Source organism: Danio rerio, chromosome 3 (assembly GCF_049306965.1).
Source record: "Danio rerio strain Tuebingen ecotype United States chromosome 3, GRCz12tu, whole genome shotgun sequence".
In the NCBI taxonomy this organism is placed as follows: Eukaryota; Metazoa; Chordata; class Actinopteri; order Cypriniformes; family Danionidae; genus Danio; species Danio rerio.
This window is the reverse complement of record NC_133178.1, coordinates 32,982,562-33,001,178: the sequence shown is the minus strand read 5'-3', so window position 1 is coordinate 33,001,178 and position 18,617 is coordinate 32,982,562. Positions and strand designations below refer to the sequence as shown.

Genomic DNA, 18,617 nt, shown 5'->3' with positions numbered 1-18,617 from the left:
ATATTTGTTTTAGGTAAAACTTGTAAAAATTTTAATACTGCTTATTAGTTAACACAAACAAACAAAAACATAATAATGCTTCAGCACTAAAATCAAATGTTAATGTTATTTAATACCACATTTTTTAAACCAATAGTTGTTTTATTAACAATAAAGTTAACACGTCGGAAGTTATCAAACAAACAACAATACATTAACTAAGCATGTTTTAAAAAAATATTGTCTTATGTTGCTTTTTTATAATATACTACAATATTTTATTTTACTTCAGCTATGTTTAAACTGTTCAATTACCTTGTTAATTAGGGATAATGCCTATGCAAATGTAGTTTCCAGCAACTGATCACTGTTGATTATTGTTAAAACACTAAAATGAAAACAGGATCTTGTCCAAAGAGTGGGAGATAGTTTAAGACTATTTGATTGGATTTTTTTCAACAGGATCTTAATTGTTATAGTTCTTCAGCAAACAAATCAGATGTGTCTCCAGTAGGCATAATCAAACTTAAAACACAAGACACTAGACACACATAGGGTAAACAGACTGAAAAAGTTCATTTAGGACAAGAATAAAATCCCAAAGTACAAATGACATTTGCATGAATGTCCAGTGTTTGACTGATAAAGATACAGTACAGATATAATACAAGCGGTGGGAGCAGAGAGTATGCAAAAATAAGCCAGATGATGCACTCAGTCATGTTGTGTTCTGAAACCAGACTTTAAAGTGCAACAGAAAGTCAAGCACCCTTTCACTTAGAATAGTCACAGACGTAATAGTTCTGAACTTCTGCCTTTTAGGAGAAAGTATAGACACTGAATGACAGAAAATACATTTGAATAAAAAGTAGTACCTCATTTAGTTTTCAGAAAAGTGAAAATATATCACACAGCATTAAACTTTATCAAAAAGAACCTGAGATTCAAGACATCTCACTCCCTCTCCTTCAATACAGCTAACTAGTTAATACAATTAACATGAGTTTCTTGGCAATAACACTCTGTGTATTGGTCTTATTGCATTAATCAACAAATAAAGAGATTTAGTGTTTCATCATAAACCCAAAACATTACAAGAACACTGTTTTTTTCTTCAGTTTTTCCTGTGTAAGGCTGGTATTTAAATGGACCTGGCAATAAAACAGGTTGGATATATGTATTTGTATATTTACCATGACTTATCCAAAGAACTTGTTGACAAGCTGAGTGTGTTAATTTCCTCCTGAATTCATTGTTTTGAGTATATTTTGTACTATAACGTCCGTTATTGGCAATATTATTTTTACAGTAGAAGTGAGCACAGCCATTTGTCATTTAAATGTGTACAAAAACATGCTACTGTTTTGCTAACTGATATTGTAAATAGTGCTGGGTAGTTTTGATTAAATGTGCATTATATAATGATTAAAAAAAGCTTAGATTATGTTTTTGAAATCTAATAATCTGGTAAAAGTTACATTATTACAGCATGATTAACATTTTTCCACACAAACGCAGTCTATTATTTATTTACTGAATCTCTTTTGAATATTATTTTACCTAACAAATCACCACTAGTATTTATTTAAATAGTTGCAAGTGACAATATAGTAAATACTACACTGCAAAACACAACAGTCAACTTTATCAAATGAAATGAGTGTAGTTAACTCAAAATTGACTGAAAGTTAATTCTACTCATTTGAAAAGAGTTTTGAACTAAGTCATGAAGGTAATGAGTTAATTAAATAGCTCATTACTTCAAATTAAATGGAGTAAGTACTCATATAGATTATTTGTAAAAAAAGAAAAATTGTAGCAATCGGTTTCCTCCAATGGTTTGAGTTGCCTTAACTTATTGGGTTTTACAGTACTCAGTTGGTTTGAGTTCTCTTCATTTGTTGGGTTTTACTGTGCTTAAGTTCACAGTACTCATTAGGATTAGTTTTTGAACTTAAATGGTTTGTTGCAATCAGTTACCTCAAATGGTTTAAGTTACCTTAACTGATTGGGTTTTGCATTGTAGTATTTATGTGGCAAAATGCCAGATATTTTAGATTTGTTACTAGTAACAACATTATGATTATAAGTCACTATACTGAAACAAATATGTAAAGAATAAGTTGTCACCTTGGAATTATAAGGTTCTATCTGCGCTCTGAATGATTTTGAGATATTGAGCTTCAAAGTTTTTGCATTCCATATAACAAACAGCATGTATGTAACATTTGTTTTTTTTAAATAAAAGTCTTAAAATGTAAACAACTTATAAAAACACATCCTATAATGTAAATAAGCTGTCATTAAATAAGAAAATATCATAAACTTAATTTTGAAAAAAAAAAAGTCAAACAGAACCTTATAATTCTAAGGTGATGAAGTATCCTAATTTAATTATTTAGATGATAAATTCCTATATCTAATAAATAAGTACTACTGGGGCTTTAAAAATTATTGATTTTGACACCACATGATAATAAAATTTCTTAAATGCCAATTTCCTGTTAAGCATGTTTATAAAAACAAATGACTGGTCATTAGTAGGCCCAGACGGAATCTGCGTGCGCAGAATTCCGCAGATTTCTGCAGATTTTTAGCCCATTATTAATTCTGTTTATTTACTTAAGTAAATGTGTAAATCTGAATTTATTCAGTTTTAATTCAGTAATTTTTTACTTTTTATTTAATATATTAAGGTTTTAGTTATGATACTCCGATGGATACTCCCAAAATAATTCCGCAGAATTTTACCAAAATTCTCTGCAGAAATAGCAAAAAACGTCCGCAGATTCCGTCTGGCCCTGGTCATTAGGCTCGTGTGCTACAGCTACAGACTGTGATTGGCGCAGAAAGTCATTGCTTCAACACTCCTCACCAGAGTTTTTAAACTAGTTTTTCCTTTTTTTTTTCCTACTAAAAATGTTTGAACTCTCACATCATTTAGAGCTCATATCATATCAGAAACAGATCATATTTAAGTAATCTACCCAGCACAAACTGAAAATCAGTATTTGTTTTCATATGTTTTAAAATTATTATTGGCACCAGACACACCCTGCTTTGTAGGGCAAATAGTTCAGCTTTTTGAAAATTCTTCTAGTAGTTAATGCAATTAATCGTAATCTAAAGTTGTGCACACAAAACAGCTCCGTTCCACATTACAAAACAATCAAACACTTTTTCTTCATAAATCACATTATTAAACAATCAAAACGTCTCGTGAGAATGCAGCTATCCAAGATAAAGAATTTAGTGTAGTCATATCGATGATGCAGCTCGGGGTCTGATGAAAGGTGGTTTAAATGCTTGCAATGTTCAGAAGTTTCTCAGCATTCTTCATGACTCCTTTTAGGGGGAAGAGAAAGAAGAAAAGGTCCACAATCTTGTTCACATTCTGGTTAAACAGGAAGTACAACCAAAAGCAAAAGTAACACTGAGCTGATCATTGATACCTCAGAGGAGAACACATGATTTTGCGGGTCGGAAGGGGTTGTCATTGGGTGGCACCCCTTTAATGAGAGGGTCTTTACTGGCATTTTTTAAGCAGAATGCTTTTAGATCGTCTGCAGCTTGAGAAACCTGGAAGTAGGAGAGATTGTTTGAAGTATAGAGCTATACACATATGCATACTACATACAGACAAAAAGGGGGTTGTGGAGCAATAAAGGCTTTATTGGCCATCACAATTTCCTACAAATCACGCGGTTAGAAGTTACACAGTTTATTTGATTCATGATTAATCTGATATAACAACACATAAAGACTTCGGTTGTTTTTAAAATAGTGTGTTTTGGGGCAAGTGGTTACTAATATAGATTTGGATTTTTCCAGCCAACAAATGTGACACTGTGTCACACACACTTACAATCAACAAAGAGCTCCACTGTGAGCAGCACGACAACACACACACACACACGCGCGCACACACGCGCACACACACACACGCACACACACACACAGGGAGAGAGAGGGAGGGAGAGAAGGAGGGAGGAAGAGAGGGAGGGAGAGAGGGAGAAAGAGAGAGAGCGAGCAGTGTCTGCCTGTATGGCAAGCTGTTTTAAGATTTATTCTTAAGTTTCTTCAGGTACTAGTATATTTAAAAAAAATAGTAGAACATATTCCTTAGATTGATTAGTTATTATTAGATACTAGTACCCATTCATTAGATAACAATATATGTAAATTACAGATGGACATTTATTATTAGATAATAGCATTAATCCTCGAATACTAGTACATATCCAATATGTATTAGTACACATTTACTACATACCAATTCTATTTGTTACTACTAAGTTTTTTGTAATTATTTTACTTGAAAGATTTTTATTTGAACTCTGCCTATTGTGACAAGACATCAAAGACCAGTAAAAAAGCAGCTTTTACTAATAATAATTACAAAACAAACTAATGTCCACTCAATGTACTGGTACCTTACAAATCACTATTGAAACACTTGCACTATTTATTGAAATAGTTGCAAGGGAAAATTTAGTAAACAGTATTTATATGGCAGAATGGCAGATTTTTAAGATTTGTTACTAGTAACAACATAATGGTTACTAGGCACTAGTAAAACAACTATGTAGAGAATAAGAACCATTATCTAATAATTTAGATGAAAAATTCCTATAGCTAATGAATAAGTACACAGCAAACTCCTCAGAGTTAAATTCTCGATGTTAAAGCATTTCAGAGTAAAGTGTTAAAATTACAGAGCTAGATATTTATAAATAAACATGATCAGAGTTCAAAGCTGATTTGATCCAGTGTAAAATCAAGGAGTTACAGGTAACCAACACTTGATGGTGTTTTTTTCCAACATTTACTTCACCATAAATCTGAATTGAACATAAAAGTTATGCCATTTTTTTAAATCCTTTAAAGTTATAAAAAGTGTTAATTTGTAAAAAGTGTCAATTTGTAGTGCTGGCTGTCCAGTGTTAACATGTTTTGTTAATAGAAATGATTAATAACATAATTGGGATTTTTTTTTCAGTCATTCTTGGAGAATTGTCCTATGCAAGTTATTTTAACTATCAGTCGCGAGTATTGTAATGTCAACTAAGTAGACAAGAGTAAAATTCTCTCTATAAAGTGTTGAATTTTCACTCTTTACACTAGAGTCAGGATCAGTCAATTCCCTGTAGTGTAGACCAGAGTTATTTTAACTCAATACAGTGAAAAAATATCTCATTTATAGTGTTGTCAAGTAACTCTCAAGAGTGTTATTTTAACTCTGAAAATATTGGAACAACATGTTCACTCATTTGGAGTTGGTTTTAACTCTGATAGAGTTAAATCGGGAGAACCGGGAGAATTCCCGGTGGGCCGTTCCGTTTTTTGGCCGTGAGGGCCGGTGTCCCTAGATTGCACTCTCAGCATTTGCGATTTTTTCAATTATTTGTTTATTTTACCATAACCTCACTCTTTTTATTCATTATTTTGCCACAGCTCCGCTCTTTTTATTTTTTTTCTCGCAGCCTCGTGAACAAAATGCAGTCTGCAGGTTTATGATGATCATCATTTACCTGCGGGCTGGACCCCATTCCACTCCAAACAGCCGCACCTTAGGGATTATTAATTAATATAAATGAATATTACACCTGCTCAATGAAAATCAGACGATTCACTACATTAATAAATCTAACATAACTTGATCAGAAGTCTTAAAAGGGGAGAAAAAGAGTAGGGCAAAAAAAAGAGTAGACATCAATAGCTGCAGATAACAGTGCAGTGCTTACGAGCGCCATCGTGGTCTGGTGGTTAGCATGTTACGTTACAACGCCGCTGATCCGAGTTCGAACCTCACCAGAGTTTAATAAATTTTTTTCATTTTCAGTGTTAAGACATAAAATACTGTTTGGTTTACTTATGTAGGGGTACATATTTTTTGTGTGTGTGACGACCGTTGACTGGATATCTATAAAGAATTAATGTTCTCATATTTATGAAAAACATTTGAAGTTCTAAAGCAGCTGTGTCCTTGAAAAAGACATGTTAGTGTCATTTGAAACTGAATTGGAAATAACGTTATTTTATATGTTCAGTCGTTGACTGAAGTGTTCCGATCTAAGGCTTGAAACTCCAGAGCTAAAAAGGAGTCCCACTCCGGCCCTGACTGGGCTCATGTGCTACAGCTACAGACTGTAATAGGCCTCAAAAGGTCATTGCTTCACGAGAGTTCACTAAGCTCAATCACATATACACGGAAGCATTTGAATGTCGCGTCTATCAGCTGATCTATCAGCAGACAGATGGATCAGCTGATAGATTCATCTTTCAAATTATCTAGTGTGCAAGCTTTTAGAACTTTGAAATTTTCAGTATCAGACAGTTGATGCCAAAATCTAAACTTTTGAAAAACTTAAGTACGACTATCTTTTAAAAAGACCCCCCCAGGTTTAAGACTGAATGTTTTGTACTTTATTTGTTACTATGTTGTTACCTCTAAGATATTTGTTATTCGATGTTAATAATAGTAAAAAGATAGTATAATGGTATGGGAGAGATACTGATAATAGTAATGGAAAATAAACTAGTATCTAAAAAAGTAGGCTACTAGTAGCATGAAAATATATTGAAAGTTAAATCAGCTTGCCATACTGCTTAGAGTTAGCAGGGAATCAAAAATACGGATGTGGAACAGTTTGGAGACTTTTAAGCGGATTATGATTTATTGATTGTTGACTTAGATTATCATACACCTCAAAAACGTACTGAAACATATTGCTGTTGGCAGACAACCTTTGATAGCACTCGATTAAACGCCAGCTGTCATCGTTTGGTGAAAACGAAGGTAAGTGATATAAGGCATAGTAAACTGCGGTTCAAACACGAAATACATTGGACACATTATGGTTACACTTGTAAGATGTTATAATAACTCAAGAAATGTTAAAACACACTACATTAGTGAAATACAAAGGCAGACATGATCGACAAGTCTGTCAAGTCACACCCAGTAAGCAAAGATTTTCATTCTTTTGAGTTTATAATTATTTTCAACTCACCATAATTCTGTCAAATGATGCTTCAAATCGCAGTTGATTGACGCTTTTTTGCAAGCTCGACAAACCACTCGTGCTGTTATTCGACATGACTCTCGCAGCAGATCAGCCAAAGTTTGCAGTGCCGTCAGGACGAGTCTGATGTGGGCAGAGACTGAGATTCTGTTGACTCTATTGCGCCCCTTTCTGCGAACAGTAGTGAATGACGGAGAATGAGGACACCTGCTGACACGACGAGGATTTCTCACCCATTAACAAGCTATAGTCGTAAATAACTAACTAGGGTACCTGAACAAAACTTTCTATTCTATGTTTAGCTCTAATTGCTCTGGAAATCACTATCACTTCTATCACTATCTATTTTTATTCTATATTTTGTTAAAAGAAAAGACTCTTGTCCTCCTGTGCATATACAAAATTGCACACATAATCATAACTTGGATTTTATGTTCCTTTTCTATTTTCTTTTTCTTTCTATGAAAAGAGCTAACACAAATACATACACACGCATGCACGCAGTGTTTTTCATTAACTTTTTTCATAAAGACATAAGAGGCTGTTAATTTTACATTATTTCCCTCGTAGAGACATTACAGTGCTCAGCATAAATGAGTACACCCCCCTTTTAAAAAGTAATTGTTTTTTAAATATTTTTTTCAGTATACAGTAAATAAGTTTTGGTGCATTTTAACATTCATTCATTTTCTTTCAGCTTAGTCCCTGATTTATCAGAGGTCACCACAACGGAATGAACCCCCAACTATTCCAGTATATCTTTTACGCAGCGGATTATTCAGTTCACCTATGGTGCTTGTCTTTGGACTGTGGGGGAAACCAGAGCACCAGGAGAAAACCCATGCGAACACGGGAAGAACATGCAAACTCCTGACTTTTTGACCTTCTTGTTGTGAGGCAACAGTGCTAACCACTGAGACACCGTGCTGCCCATGCAGGCCCGGCGCTACGGGGGGGCAAAGGGGGGCATTGCCCCCTCAGAAAGAGTTTGTGCCCCCCCAGTTTTTATAAAGGACTCAAACTGAAAATTCTTTCTGTCATTAATTATTAACACTCCCGTCGTTCCAACCTTTAGAACACACATTTACATATTTTAAAATATATGACATAGCAATTGAATTATGAAAATAGTGATATTAAAGCTAGTCCTATAGTTCAGAGATCCGGTCCCAGCGTCAGGTCAGGTGCGGCCGTAAATAGCCTTTAAAACGCGCACACGGTGATGGAGGCGCACTCAACTCACAAGGGAGAAAAGTGGGTGACATGATAGGAGCAGCTTAATTCATTACATGCTTTGGTTAACTAATTATTTAAACACAACTCTCTTGAGCTCTAAAAGGAAAAAACACATAAGAAATTTGCTGTTAAATTAATTTTAGCAGAGACGCAACTGCCAGTCATTTATTAGTTCGGGAAGATGTAGCCTAATAAAAATGTTTTAATAAAAACAAATAGTTTACTGCACAGTCCCACAGTAGGCTACACTATAAATAATATTTTAATTTTATTTATTAATATTATTATTAATATTATTACAATTAAACTAAAATTGACAAAACGCAGAACCCTTTGAATGTTTGCTTTCATTTTGCTAAAAAGCGCACTTTTACAGTTGTGTAGAGAAACATCCCATTATGCAGCAGCAGTCAAGGTATAACACATAATAAATGCCTTTTGCGTTTATTAAGTCAAGTTTGTAGTGTTATAAATGGAATATGGTGCTTAAGTGGATTTATCGCGGATCAACCGAGAAACTCTCACGCGCTGCAGGTAAGCAGAATGATAATCTTTTAAAAATATGTCATTTAGGCTATACAGCTTTTTGCTCATGCAAAATTAAACAAAATATATTGTAGATCTATTTTAAGAGCTAAAATACAACATATCGAGTTTGTTTTGACTTGTAGCTCATGGCCCTAAAATGAAAATAACCTGAAAACAAGCTATTTAAAAAAGGCTTAATTAATTAAATAATTAATAAATAAAATTACGGGTAGGCTTAGTAACCTAATGGTTTATGATGGTTTACAATATCACGAAAAAAACACACTTATGATAGCCTAAGATAAATCTTTGTTTTTACATTTAAAATCATGAATAAAAAGTTATAAAGCATATTGAGTGTTATCCGTGCCAAAATTTAACCAATTTTCACGGTAATAACATGTGAATTTTGGTATCTTTTTAGGTATTTTTCTGGCTACACTAATGCCTTAAAATGAAACTAAGTAATTGTTTTAAATGACATTAAATTGTAACATTTAGCTTTTCCCTAACAATGATGTTGGTTGGATAATACGTGAAGCGGGATGACTCGGTTAAGCTGATTTTACTATATTTATTTACCGGTTAAATGAATAGTCTGATGGTGGGTCAGCTTGCATGCGTGGGCATAATTTGACGTCTTTACCTAAAACTTTAAACATTCATATGCCTGTTATTTGAAATAAAACGGAAATAAGGAGAATAACATATGATTTAAAGCACTCGTTTGGCACTGAAGCCATCATCCGTCTGCATTAATAAGCGGCATGCATTACTATCGTTAATAAAATTCGTAATAGCGAAACTGCATATTGTTATTACTATTAAAACGTAGCCTATATTACTGCCTTAGTTCAGTAACTTAGGCAGTAATGCAAAGTAATAATAAATGTGAATAAATAGCCTAAATGAAAGAAACAAGAGACCAAAATGAGTCACCAGGTCTAGTGCCCCCCTATGGATTTAAAGTGCCCCCTCAGTTTTGACTTCCTGGCGCCGGGCCTGTGCCCATGCATTTTAACAAAACAGTTTTATTAAACAATTGTATATTTATTAAAATACTATGATTAATTAAAAAAGACTATGGTCACCTAACATCTTCAGGAATAGAAATATAATACATTTAAATTCAAGAGTTATTGAGAAAAAAATACACACACCACATTTTAACTGAAAATTTTAATTTTTTCAAAAATGTTCTTGTTTATTAAAATTTTATTTAATTTTTTCTACTTGGGTGTATTAAGTTTAGAATTGTGATGTTATGTTTTTGTTTCAGATTAGTTGCAATTTTGGTTATTGTACTGACTAATCTAATGTATATAGACAAATATATTGTATATATTGCGTTCTACAGAAAATAATAATTAAAAGAGAGATATGTGAGGGTGTTATCATTTATGTTGAGCACTGTAAGCCAGTGAGAAATGTGGCTATATACAAATGGTGATTAATGTGTCAAAAACTTCTAAAGTGGGCATTTCAGGCTTTACAAAATTTGACCGCATGGATGCAGGGCTCAATTTTATTTCAGCCTAATATTTTATTTGTTATTTAATTATTATTATTTTATAAATTTATTCTTATTTTGGATATTTGGACTCTGGCTTATTTTATATTCATTTTTACCAGAATGTCAACTTTAGTTATTTTATGCATGAAGTAATGGATTAATTGAATAATTAATTTGAATTATCCTTTATTTATTTATTTATTTTCTTGAGAGACATGTACAGGTATCAGTCAGAAAACTACTTAAAACTCCACAAAACAAATAAATAACATAAAAATAATGCTGATTTATTTTATAACTCTCTTCTATTATTTTTTCAAAAAAGAAAAAATATTATTGTAATTGCACTAAGGTTTATTGTACGTTTATTTTGCCAGGAAGTATTTTATATATATATATATATATATAATGTGTTCCTTCATACAATACAAAAATGTATATATATATAAGGTATTTTTGTATTGTATGAAGGAACACATTATTAAATTAGTTAACTGATTTATTTATTTACAAAAAAAAAAAAAACTTGGATAAGGTAGCATTCCAAACAACAACAGCAACAAAAATATTATTTAGTATCACTTAGTAATATTCAGCATCCAATAAATAAATATAATGAGCTTATCTTATATTATGTTTTATATCTTTTAATTTTGTTATTATTATTTCTATTATTATTATTATTATTAATTTTATTATTATTATAATTATTGTAATGTTGCTTATTCTTTTTTATTTCATTGTTCAGTATTACAAAAAAGGTATTTATCTCAATTAATAAATGAATATATTTGTTCATTCGTTTATTCGAGACGTGAGAAAAAAAAAAACCATTTGCACTTTTAACTCTGTGACAGGCTTGATTCGTTTAAAGACACTGCACGTTTATTTAGAGTCTGCAAATATTTTCTCGACTTCGCAATCTCTACCATCAACAAGAGCTGGCTTCACTACCGAGTTGCAGAGCATCACATCCGGGTCGCGAGGGGTCGCGTGAGGGTTGCTCAACAGAAACATGCTACGTGTGAGTATTAAACTGTTTTCTGTAAACCTAGTATTAATTAATTTCATAATTAAATATATGTATTGTTTTGAGGACACGTCAGTTGCAACGCCGTTCGCGATATTTACTGTAACTTACGTTAAGAGAAAAGAGATTTTGCCAGCCGGCTTTATGTAATTTATAAGTTTTTGACCTTAACATTTTGATCGTTTTCTCAAAATTTGACACGTAAAGGCTAAATTGAGTTTTATATAATAATAGAACATAAAATATAAATACATAAAAATAAAGTCAAGCTCGACGCCAAAATATTCGCCAATATATAACGACCTTGGATGGACACTAATGTTGACAGAGAGGCATCTGTCTGTTTAATAACTGATCTTCATCGCAGTAACTGTTGTTTTTATAGAGGGTCTTACGATGTGGTGTTTCTACACTGAGAGTCAGTAGGTCAGTTCATCAGAGTTCTCCATGGAGCAGTCCACTCATACCTATAGTTGTGGAGCAGACGGTAAGAACACAATGTCATTAAATTCAATAGTTTTATATTAAAGATACAGATTTTAGTGTGCAAGGAACATGACAGCTTGTTAAAAGGTTTCCTCTGTTTCAGGGACGAGGAGAGCGTGCTTATGACATCTACTCAAGGCTGCTTCGAGAGAGAATCATCTGCGTTATGGGTCCTGTGAGTTCAGAATACAAGGAAATGAACACAAGGATGTAGAGAGATTTTTGGAAAGCCTTTGCTCATTTGTTTCCTGTCTGTTTTTCTGTCCTTCTGCTTATCTAGATCGATGACTCTGTAGCTTCTCTGGTCATTGCTCAACTGCTCTTTCTTCAATCAGAGAGCAACAATAAGCCGATTCACATGTACATCAACAGCCCTGGTGAGAGACAGCTAAAATAAACTATATGTTGTGATGTAAATTAGTTGTTGTCTGTGTGAGATTGCTCGCAATTTACTGTCACAATCTTATGTGATGATACACTGGATAACTTTTCGAGCAATGTTGTTGGGCAACTTTGGGAAATGATGCCATAAATGGACAACCAGGTGAGATACTAGGCAAATAATTAGGGCAACTAGCAGGGCCAGACATGATCTGCAGACTTTTTTTGCTATTTCTGCTGAGAATTTTGTAAAAAATCTGCTGATTAGGCGGAACGATGTTGGGAGTATCGTAACTAAAGAATTATATGAAATAAAAAATAGATATATTTCATAACTTTCATTTAATTATTACAGTGCAGATCTAATTAAATCCACTTATTTGGTAAACAAAGCTAGTCTCTTATATAATAGATCTACTAAAAGAAGAAGAAGAGAAAAATACATGAATATATTACTTTACAAACTGTATTGTAGGTAAATCATATGGACATTTTAATTTTATTATTATTATACCACAATAGTAGTACTAAAATTAATTTAATGTATATAAATTTAATATGGCGACGCAGTAGGTAGTGCTGTCGCCTCACTGCAAGAAGGTCGCTGGTTCGAGCCTCGGCTCATTTGGAGTTTTTATGTGGAGTTTGCATGTTCTCCCTGCGTTTGCATGGATTTCCTCTGGGTGCTCCGGTTTCCCCCACAGTCCAAAGACATGCGGTACAGGTGAATTGGGTCAGCTAAATTGTCTGTAGTGTATGTGTGTGGATGTTTCCCAGAGATGGGTTGTGGCTGGAAAGGTATCCGCTGCGTAAAAATGTGCTGGATAAGTTGGCGGTTCACTCCGCGGTGGCGACAGTGGAATGACAGCGGATAAATAAAGGGACTAAGACGAAAAGAAAAAATGAATGAATATATACATTTACACAAGTAAATACATGCACTCAATGATGGGCTAAAAATATGCGGATTTCTGGTTGATTCTGGGGCAGATTCCGTGTGGGCCTAGCAATGAGTTAAAGATACAATATTGTTGCCCATTTGAAATAGGAAAGTAGCCAAGAAACATGGCTCTGCAAAATGGCCTGGCAGTACTGTAATTAAAGTTGTCGTGTTTATCATCAGCATTACAGAATCATAAATTGGATGAAATTCAGACATTTTAGGATAAAATGAAAATCAAAAATTGTAAAGTTGGTAATGTATAAAAAAGTAAATACTATTTGAAAATAAATAAATAAATGCACTATTTGCATAAAACACACACATAACAACTGCTCTCCATTGTGGAAAAAGACCTTTGACTGTTTAAAAATAAAAATCCTGTTAGGTGGAACTTTTTTTCCAATAAACAACAAAAGTACAACTTTGTCCACAGCTCAAAATAAAATAATTTCAGAATCTGTATAATCCCATCCGTTTGTTCATAATTAATACGTCTACAAAGCCAATTGTATTTGAAATTTGTGAATTATTATTATTATTCTAGTAAGAAAAAGGCCTTTAGTTGTATATAAAATGTCTAGAAGTGATGCATGTGTCTTACTGTCAGTTTAATTTACTGACCTAAAAAGTAACATTTCAAGATGAACACCTCTCTGTGTAAAACAATGTTGTATTACTTGGTTATTTAAAAAAAATATTTTAGAAAACCAATCATTTAAATGTGTGTCATAAATATGAGATTTTAAGAAATCTTCCTTCAATTCTAAAGCATAGCATTATAGTCTTCTACCTACTATTAACTATAGATTTTGATTATAAAACTGAATATTTCATTACAGTTTAGGACATATAGACTGACAGCTGAAATTTAAATACAGTACATTTTTGCCAAATATTGTGCTACACTGCTAGAAAGATCTCATTGATTAACATTGCAATATAATAAAAGTCTCATATATGACACAAACATGCAACATGTTTTTGTCAAAAAGGTCCGTTAAAGCAAGTGAATTTAATTAATTCACATGTCAGACTTTCAGGGTTAATATGATATACATAATATAATAAAAGTGAATTTATATTACTATATTAAACACTACTAATACTATATTAAACAGTAGCAGAAAAATGTTGATTTTAAAAGATATGTCTTAAGAAATATCACACTAATCTTGTAGGTGGTGTGGTCACGTCTGGACTTGCCATCTATGATACTATGCAGTACATCCTAAATCCCATCTCCACCTGGTGTGTGGGTCAGGCAGCCAGCATGGGCAGTCTGCTTCTGGCCGCAGGAACCGCCGGAATGAGGCATTCCCTGCCTAATGCCCGAATCATGGTGCACCAGCCTTCTGGAGGAGCGAGGGTAAGAAGTGGGGATGGAAAAAAAGAGGCAACTGTTTTGTAATTTTGCTGTATACTTCTATAATGCCAATCGTTGTATTTTTAGGGCCAAGCGACAGATATTGCCATCCAGGCAGAGGAGATTCTCAAACTGAAAAGACAGATCAACAACATCTACAGCAAACACACAGGACAGCTTCTGGAGACTATAGGTAATGATGATCTGACAAAACTTTCAATAATGTGTTCCACTCATTTAAATCTGGAGTGAATTTTTCTTTTACCCAACAAATGTTGTATACAAATTCCACATAAATTACTCCCACTTAGTATGAGTCTTTGATAATTTTTTCAAAGACCACATTTTTATGAGTCTCACCCTACCTTTGGAACACTTTGTAATGCAACTACATTATCGCTATAGAAAGTTTTCAGGCAATACACAAATTTTAGTTTTTTGGCCTTAATGGATTGAAGTGTTAATATTTCATCAACGAATTGGAATCATAAGGAGTCAAACTCCTCATTCTTTTTATTAAAAAGTTTTATTAAAAAGAGTTCAAATTGACTTAATTGAATTCTTTAGATCACTGATCATCAACTGGCGGCCTGCAGGACAAATCTGGCCCGCTGAGCTGCTCAATCTGGCCCACGACATGATTGTGAGGATCAAAAAGAAAATAGTGGTTCACTAAAGCAACTAAAAATAACAACAACCGAGTCTCTTGTCAGAATAACCACCATTTATGACTGTATTTAAGCAACACTCTGAAATGAGGAGGACGGATTGTGCGGCGTTAAGCATATGGCTTCAAACTGGTTTAAAAAAAGAAAAAAAAAGAAAGAATGCATAACTTTTCCTCATGCCCTTTTTATTTTTAAGTCTCAACAACATGATTGAAACTAGCAGCAAATCTGGCGCAATTAAAAATAGCATGGTAAATAAATAACCTGGTACCAGAACAAAACAGGCCATAATGTTCGCTCATCAAATGAAAAATTAAGTGGGCTCGAATTCGAATCACGATGCTGAAATGGGCTCTTCACAGTGCTTAATCAATGACTAAAGTTACATTTCCGCTCTGACAAACTTTTGACAGTCGGTTCCTCTCATATGTTTTTATCGAGTTGATCTTGTAGAATGCAGCCTCACAGTTAAATCGAACATAATGAGCACATAGATAGCCAGCGTTTTTAATGTGTCATAGGTCTCGGCACTAGATACCCAAAATGCGCTCAGGCTTTCAGCACCACGGAGAGCCGCCTTCAAGTCACCGCGTTTGTGGAGAATTCTCCGCTTAGGCTGATGGTGAATGGATCACACGCAAAATTCAATGACATCCCTGGAAATTAAAAAGTCATCGAATATAGCAGAAAAGTTGTCTTTTAATTATGTGATAAATGTCTTCATCTGGTCTGTTAAGTTGCCTTCTCCCACCGTCTTCAGTGTGTTGAAGTGCAGCGGCTGCAAATTAGGCATACTGGTGATGCATACGGAAGGTTGGCATGATAAATGCTTACTTTTCAGTTCAGTCATTATTGAAGAACCTGTTTTCTAAATCAACTGTCTTTGCCTTTCATGGTCTTTGAGAGTGCCATTTTACCTCTGTTAAGAGACCTTTTCCCATCACTTCCCCCGTGTTTGTTTTTCAAGTGCTTTATAAATAAAGTTGACTTAGCCTAATTGAGTTGAGGCAAAATATTTATCACTCCTAGTGGTTGACTGTGGTATAGGTGATGGGAGCCTGAACCAAATGCCTTCAGTTTTGTAATAAAATGGAAAAAGTAAAAACATTTAGCATAATGTTAAACCAAAATTAGATTTTTATTTGATTTTCTTCTTAGGGCTCCAGCCCCCAAGGACAATATCTGGTAAAACTCTTGCCCACTGACAAATATATTTGATGACCCCTGCATTACGTGTTAATGATTAAATAATTATAATTGCTTAATAAATTAATTCAAATGAGTAATTCTGTGTTATTTATTTAAAAAAAGACACATGTTAATGTTAATTTACTAGAAAAGATTTTTCAACATTTTTAAATTTTGGCACAGAATTACATAATTAGCTTGAAATGGCGTATGCTATATTATCACCAAATATTAATCATACTATAAAAGATTATCCTCAATGGGGTATTTGCACAGGGACGTTTAATATTAATATCTTTTATTTATAGGTGCCTTTCAAAGCACTCAAGGACACCTTACAATATGTCACAGGCACATCATAAAATACAAGACAGAAGAATAATAAACATAATATTAAACCAGAAAATCCTTAAAAGCAATCCTAAACATAAAAGTTTTTACCTGGGATTTAAAATTGGAAAGGGTCCACCTGATGAATATCAAACGGCAGAGAGTTCCATTACTGTCATGTCATATTTTCATTTTGGTCAGCTCAGGCACTTCCAGTGAATTGTCAGGCTATTTTGAAATCCCTGTATTTAAGTTCTAGTTTCTTTAAAAATCAATGATCTACACTGACTGAAAAAGTTACAATATAAAGTGGGTCTCAGACCAGACATGAAGCACTGCATTAAAATACATTGTTCCATGCCATGACATATGGATGTTTATTTAACCACACTATTTTTAGTGGTGTTTCAGCGCTTGCATTAAAATGACATTTCATCTCGTTTTATGCTTGAACAAGTAAATGAATGCCTATTTATCTGTTTAAAGTCTATTTAACTGATTATATTTTAATTAAACTACATTATTGAGACATATGAGTTGAAAATAGCTGACCAGAAGTTTATCAGTGGCTAAAAAACACTTGCTATGCATATAGCCCATTAGCACAGCTGTGTATTACTGTTTGAAATGGATTGGTCATAAGCTTCATTAACTGGATCTTATGTAGCTGTTTTATAGTTTACAGTTTTAAAGTGAATATTTTTTTAACAAATTGTTAACAAAAAAACATTAATTTAACAATAGATTAGCTTATAAATTTAGGAGCAATTAGATGTGGAGACAACAAGTTAATTAAAACATCAGCTTAGGGGTTAACATAATTACCTTCATATTGGATAACCTCCTGACCTCGGCTTTATGTTTTCTGTGGTCTTACTTAGAGAGTGTGATGGAGAGAGACAGATACATGAGCCCAATGGAAGCACAGGATTTCGGGATCATTGATAAAGTCCTGGTTCACCCACCACAGGCTGGGCAAGATGAGCCAGAGCTCGTTCAGAAGGAACCTAGCAGCCCTGCGAGCTCCTCCACATCTCCTCAACCGCAGACCTCAGAGTCAGGCCAGTCCTCCAGCAGCCCTCCATCCTCACACAAGCCTGAGCCCTGAAACAGACTTCACTATTATGCTATGTCTGCTGTGACAGATGATTTAGGGCAAAGCCAAACTCGCACATCAGATCTGGACTTTGGACTTTTCTTTTCTATCTTTGATTTTATGAAGTCTCACAGTACTGGAGTGTGGACACTACAGATGCAAGCGTAACCATAGTCCAGCCCTTCTAATTGTTTGCTGTATGTTTAGCAAACCAACTTGGTGACAGTATTGGCTTTGATGTCTGTATATTACTTGGATGGAGTGTGTTACCATGTTACACAATAGCTCTTTGGTTTAATGTGATCCCTTAAATGAGAGGTTTTATAGAAATTAATTCAAATAAATCACTTGGTAAATTATGTGTTTCTGGTCCTTTTATAATACTAATAACTTGGAAAAATACAATTTCAAGGGTTACAAAATGCATGTTTTGTGCTGAAAGTGTGCCCGTGTATCCAGTCACATTTGCAGTGCAAAAACAGTGCAAAGTTGTACACGTGTGTGTGAACTTTGTTACAACATTGTGTATGATTCATCATTGCAGAATTAACTCCACAACAAATACATCAAATAATCATTGGGAGAGTTCTTACTGTTACTGTTACATGAGATCTGCTTTCTTCATGCCAGTCACTGAGCTGTTTATCTAACACTCTGAGAATGCCCTCTCAGCTGCAACACATCACTGGGAAAAGCATCAGTTATATTAAGTAATAATGTTAGAATAGTTTCTGAAAAATAATGTTCCACTTGAGACTGGAGTAATTATGCTAAAAAGTCAGATTAGCCCACATGGGAATAAATTACTTTTAAACAGATTTTCTTTTTTTTTAGTAATTGTAATAGTATTT

The 18,617-nt window shown here is 33.8% G+C and overlaps 2 protein-coding genes across 2 annotated transcripts; one reads left to right on the top strand and one right to left on the bottom strand.

Annotated features, from left to right (window-relative positions):
• Positions 1 to 531: 531 nt before the first annotated feature.
• On the bottom strand, positions 532 to 7,145 carry si:dkey-204f11.64. The gene is made up of 3 exons (NM_001288641.1): positions 6,993 to 7,145; positions 3,432 to 3,558; positions 532 to 3,324 (listed from the first exon to the last, which is right to left on the bottom strand). Exons 1-2 carry the CDS (start codon positions 7,077 to 7,079, stop codon positions 3,433 to 3,435), a joined length of 213 nt encoding a protein of 70 aa, NP_001275570.1. The 5' UTR covers positions 7,080 to 7,145; the 3' UTR covers positions 532 to 3,324; position 3,432.
• Positions 7,146 to 11,259: 4,114 nt separating this feature from the next.
• On the top strand, positions 11,260 to 18,122 carry clpp (caseinolytic mitochondrial matrix peptidase proteolytic subunit). The gene is given in 7 exon segments (NM_001020684.1): positions 11,260 to 11,305; positions 11,697 to 11,798; positions 11,901 to 11,972; positions 12,078 to 12,174; positions 14,300 to 14,487; positions 14,572 to 14,677; positions 17,552 to 18,122. Coding segments are annotated over 7 exon segments (801 nt in total). The 5' UTR covers positions 11,260 to 11,296; the 3' UTR covers positions 17,779 to 18,122.
• The last annotated feature ends 495 nt before the right edge of the window (positions 18,123 to 18,617 follow it).

Excerpts from the sequence above, each read along its gene's own strand:
- si:dkey-204f11.64 (NM_001288641.1), bottom strand. The coding sequence starts at position 7,079 with ATGTCGAATAACAGCACGAGTGGTTTGTCGAGCTTGCAAAAAAGCGTC. Across the intron at positions 3,559-6,992 it reads CATCATTTGACAGAATTATG|GTTTCTCAAGCTGCAGACGA; the intron begins GTGAGTTGAAAA and ends TCCTACTTCCAG.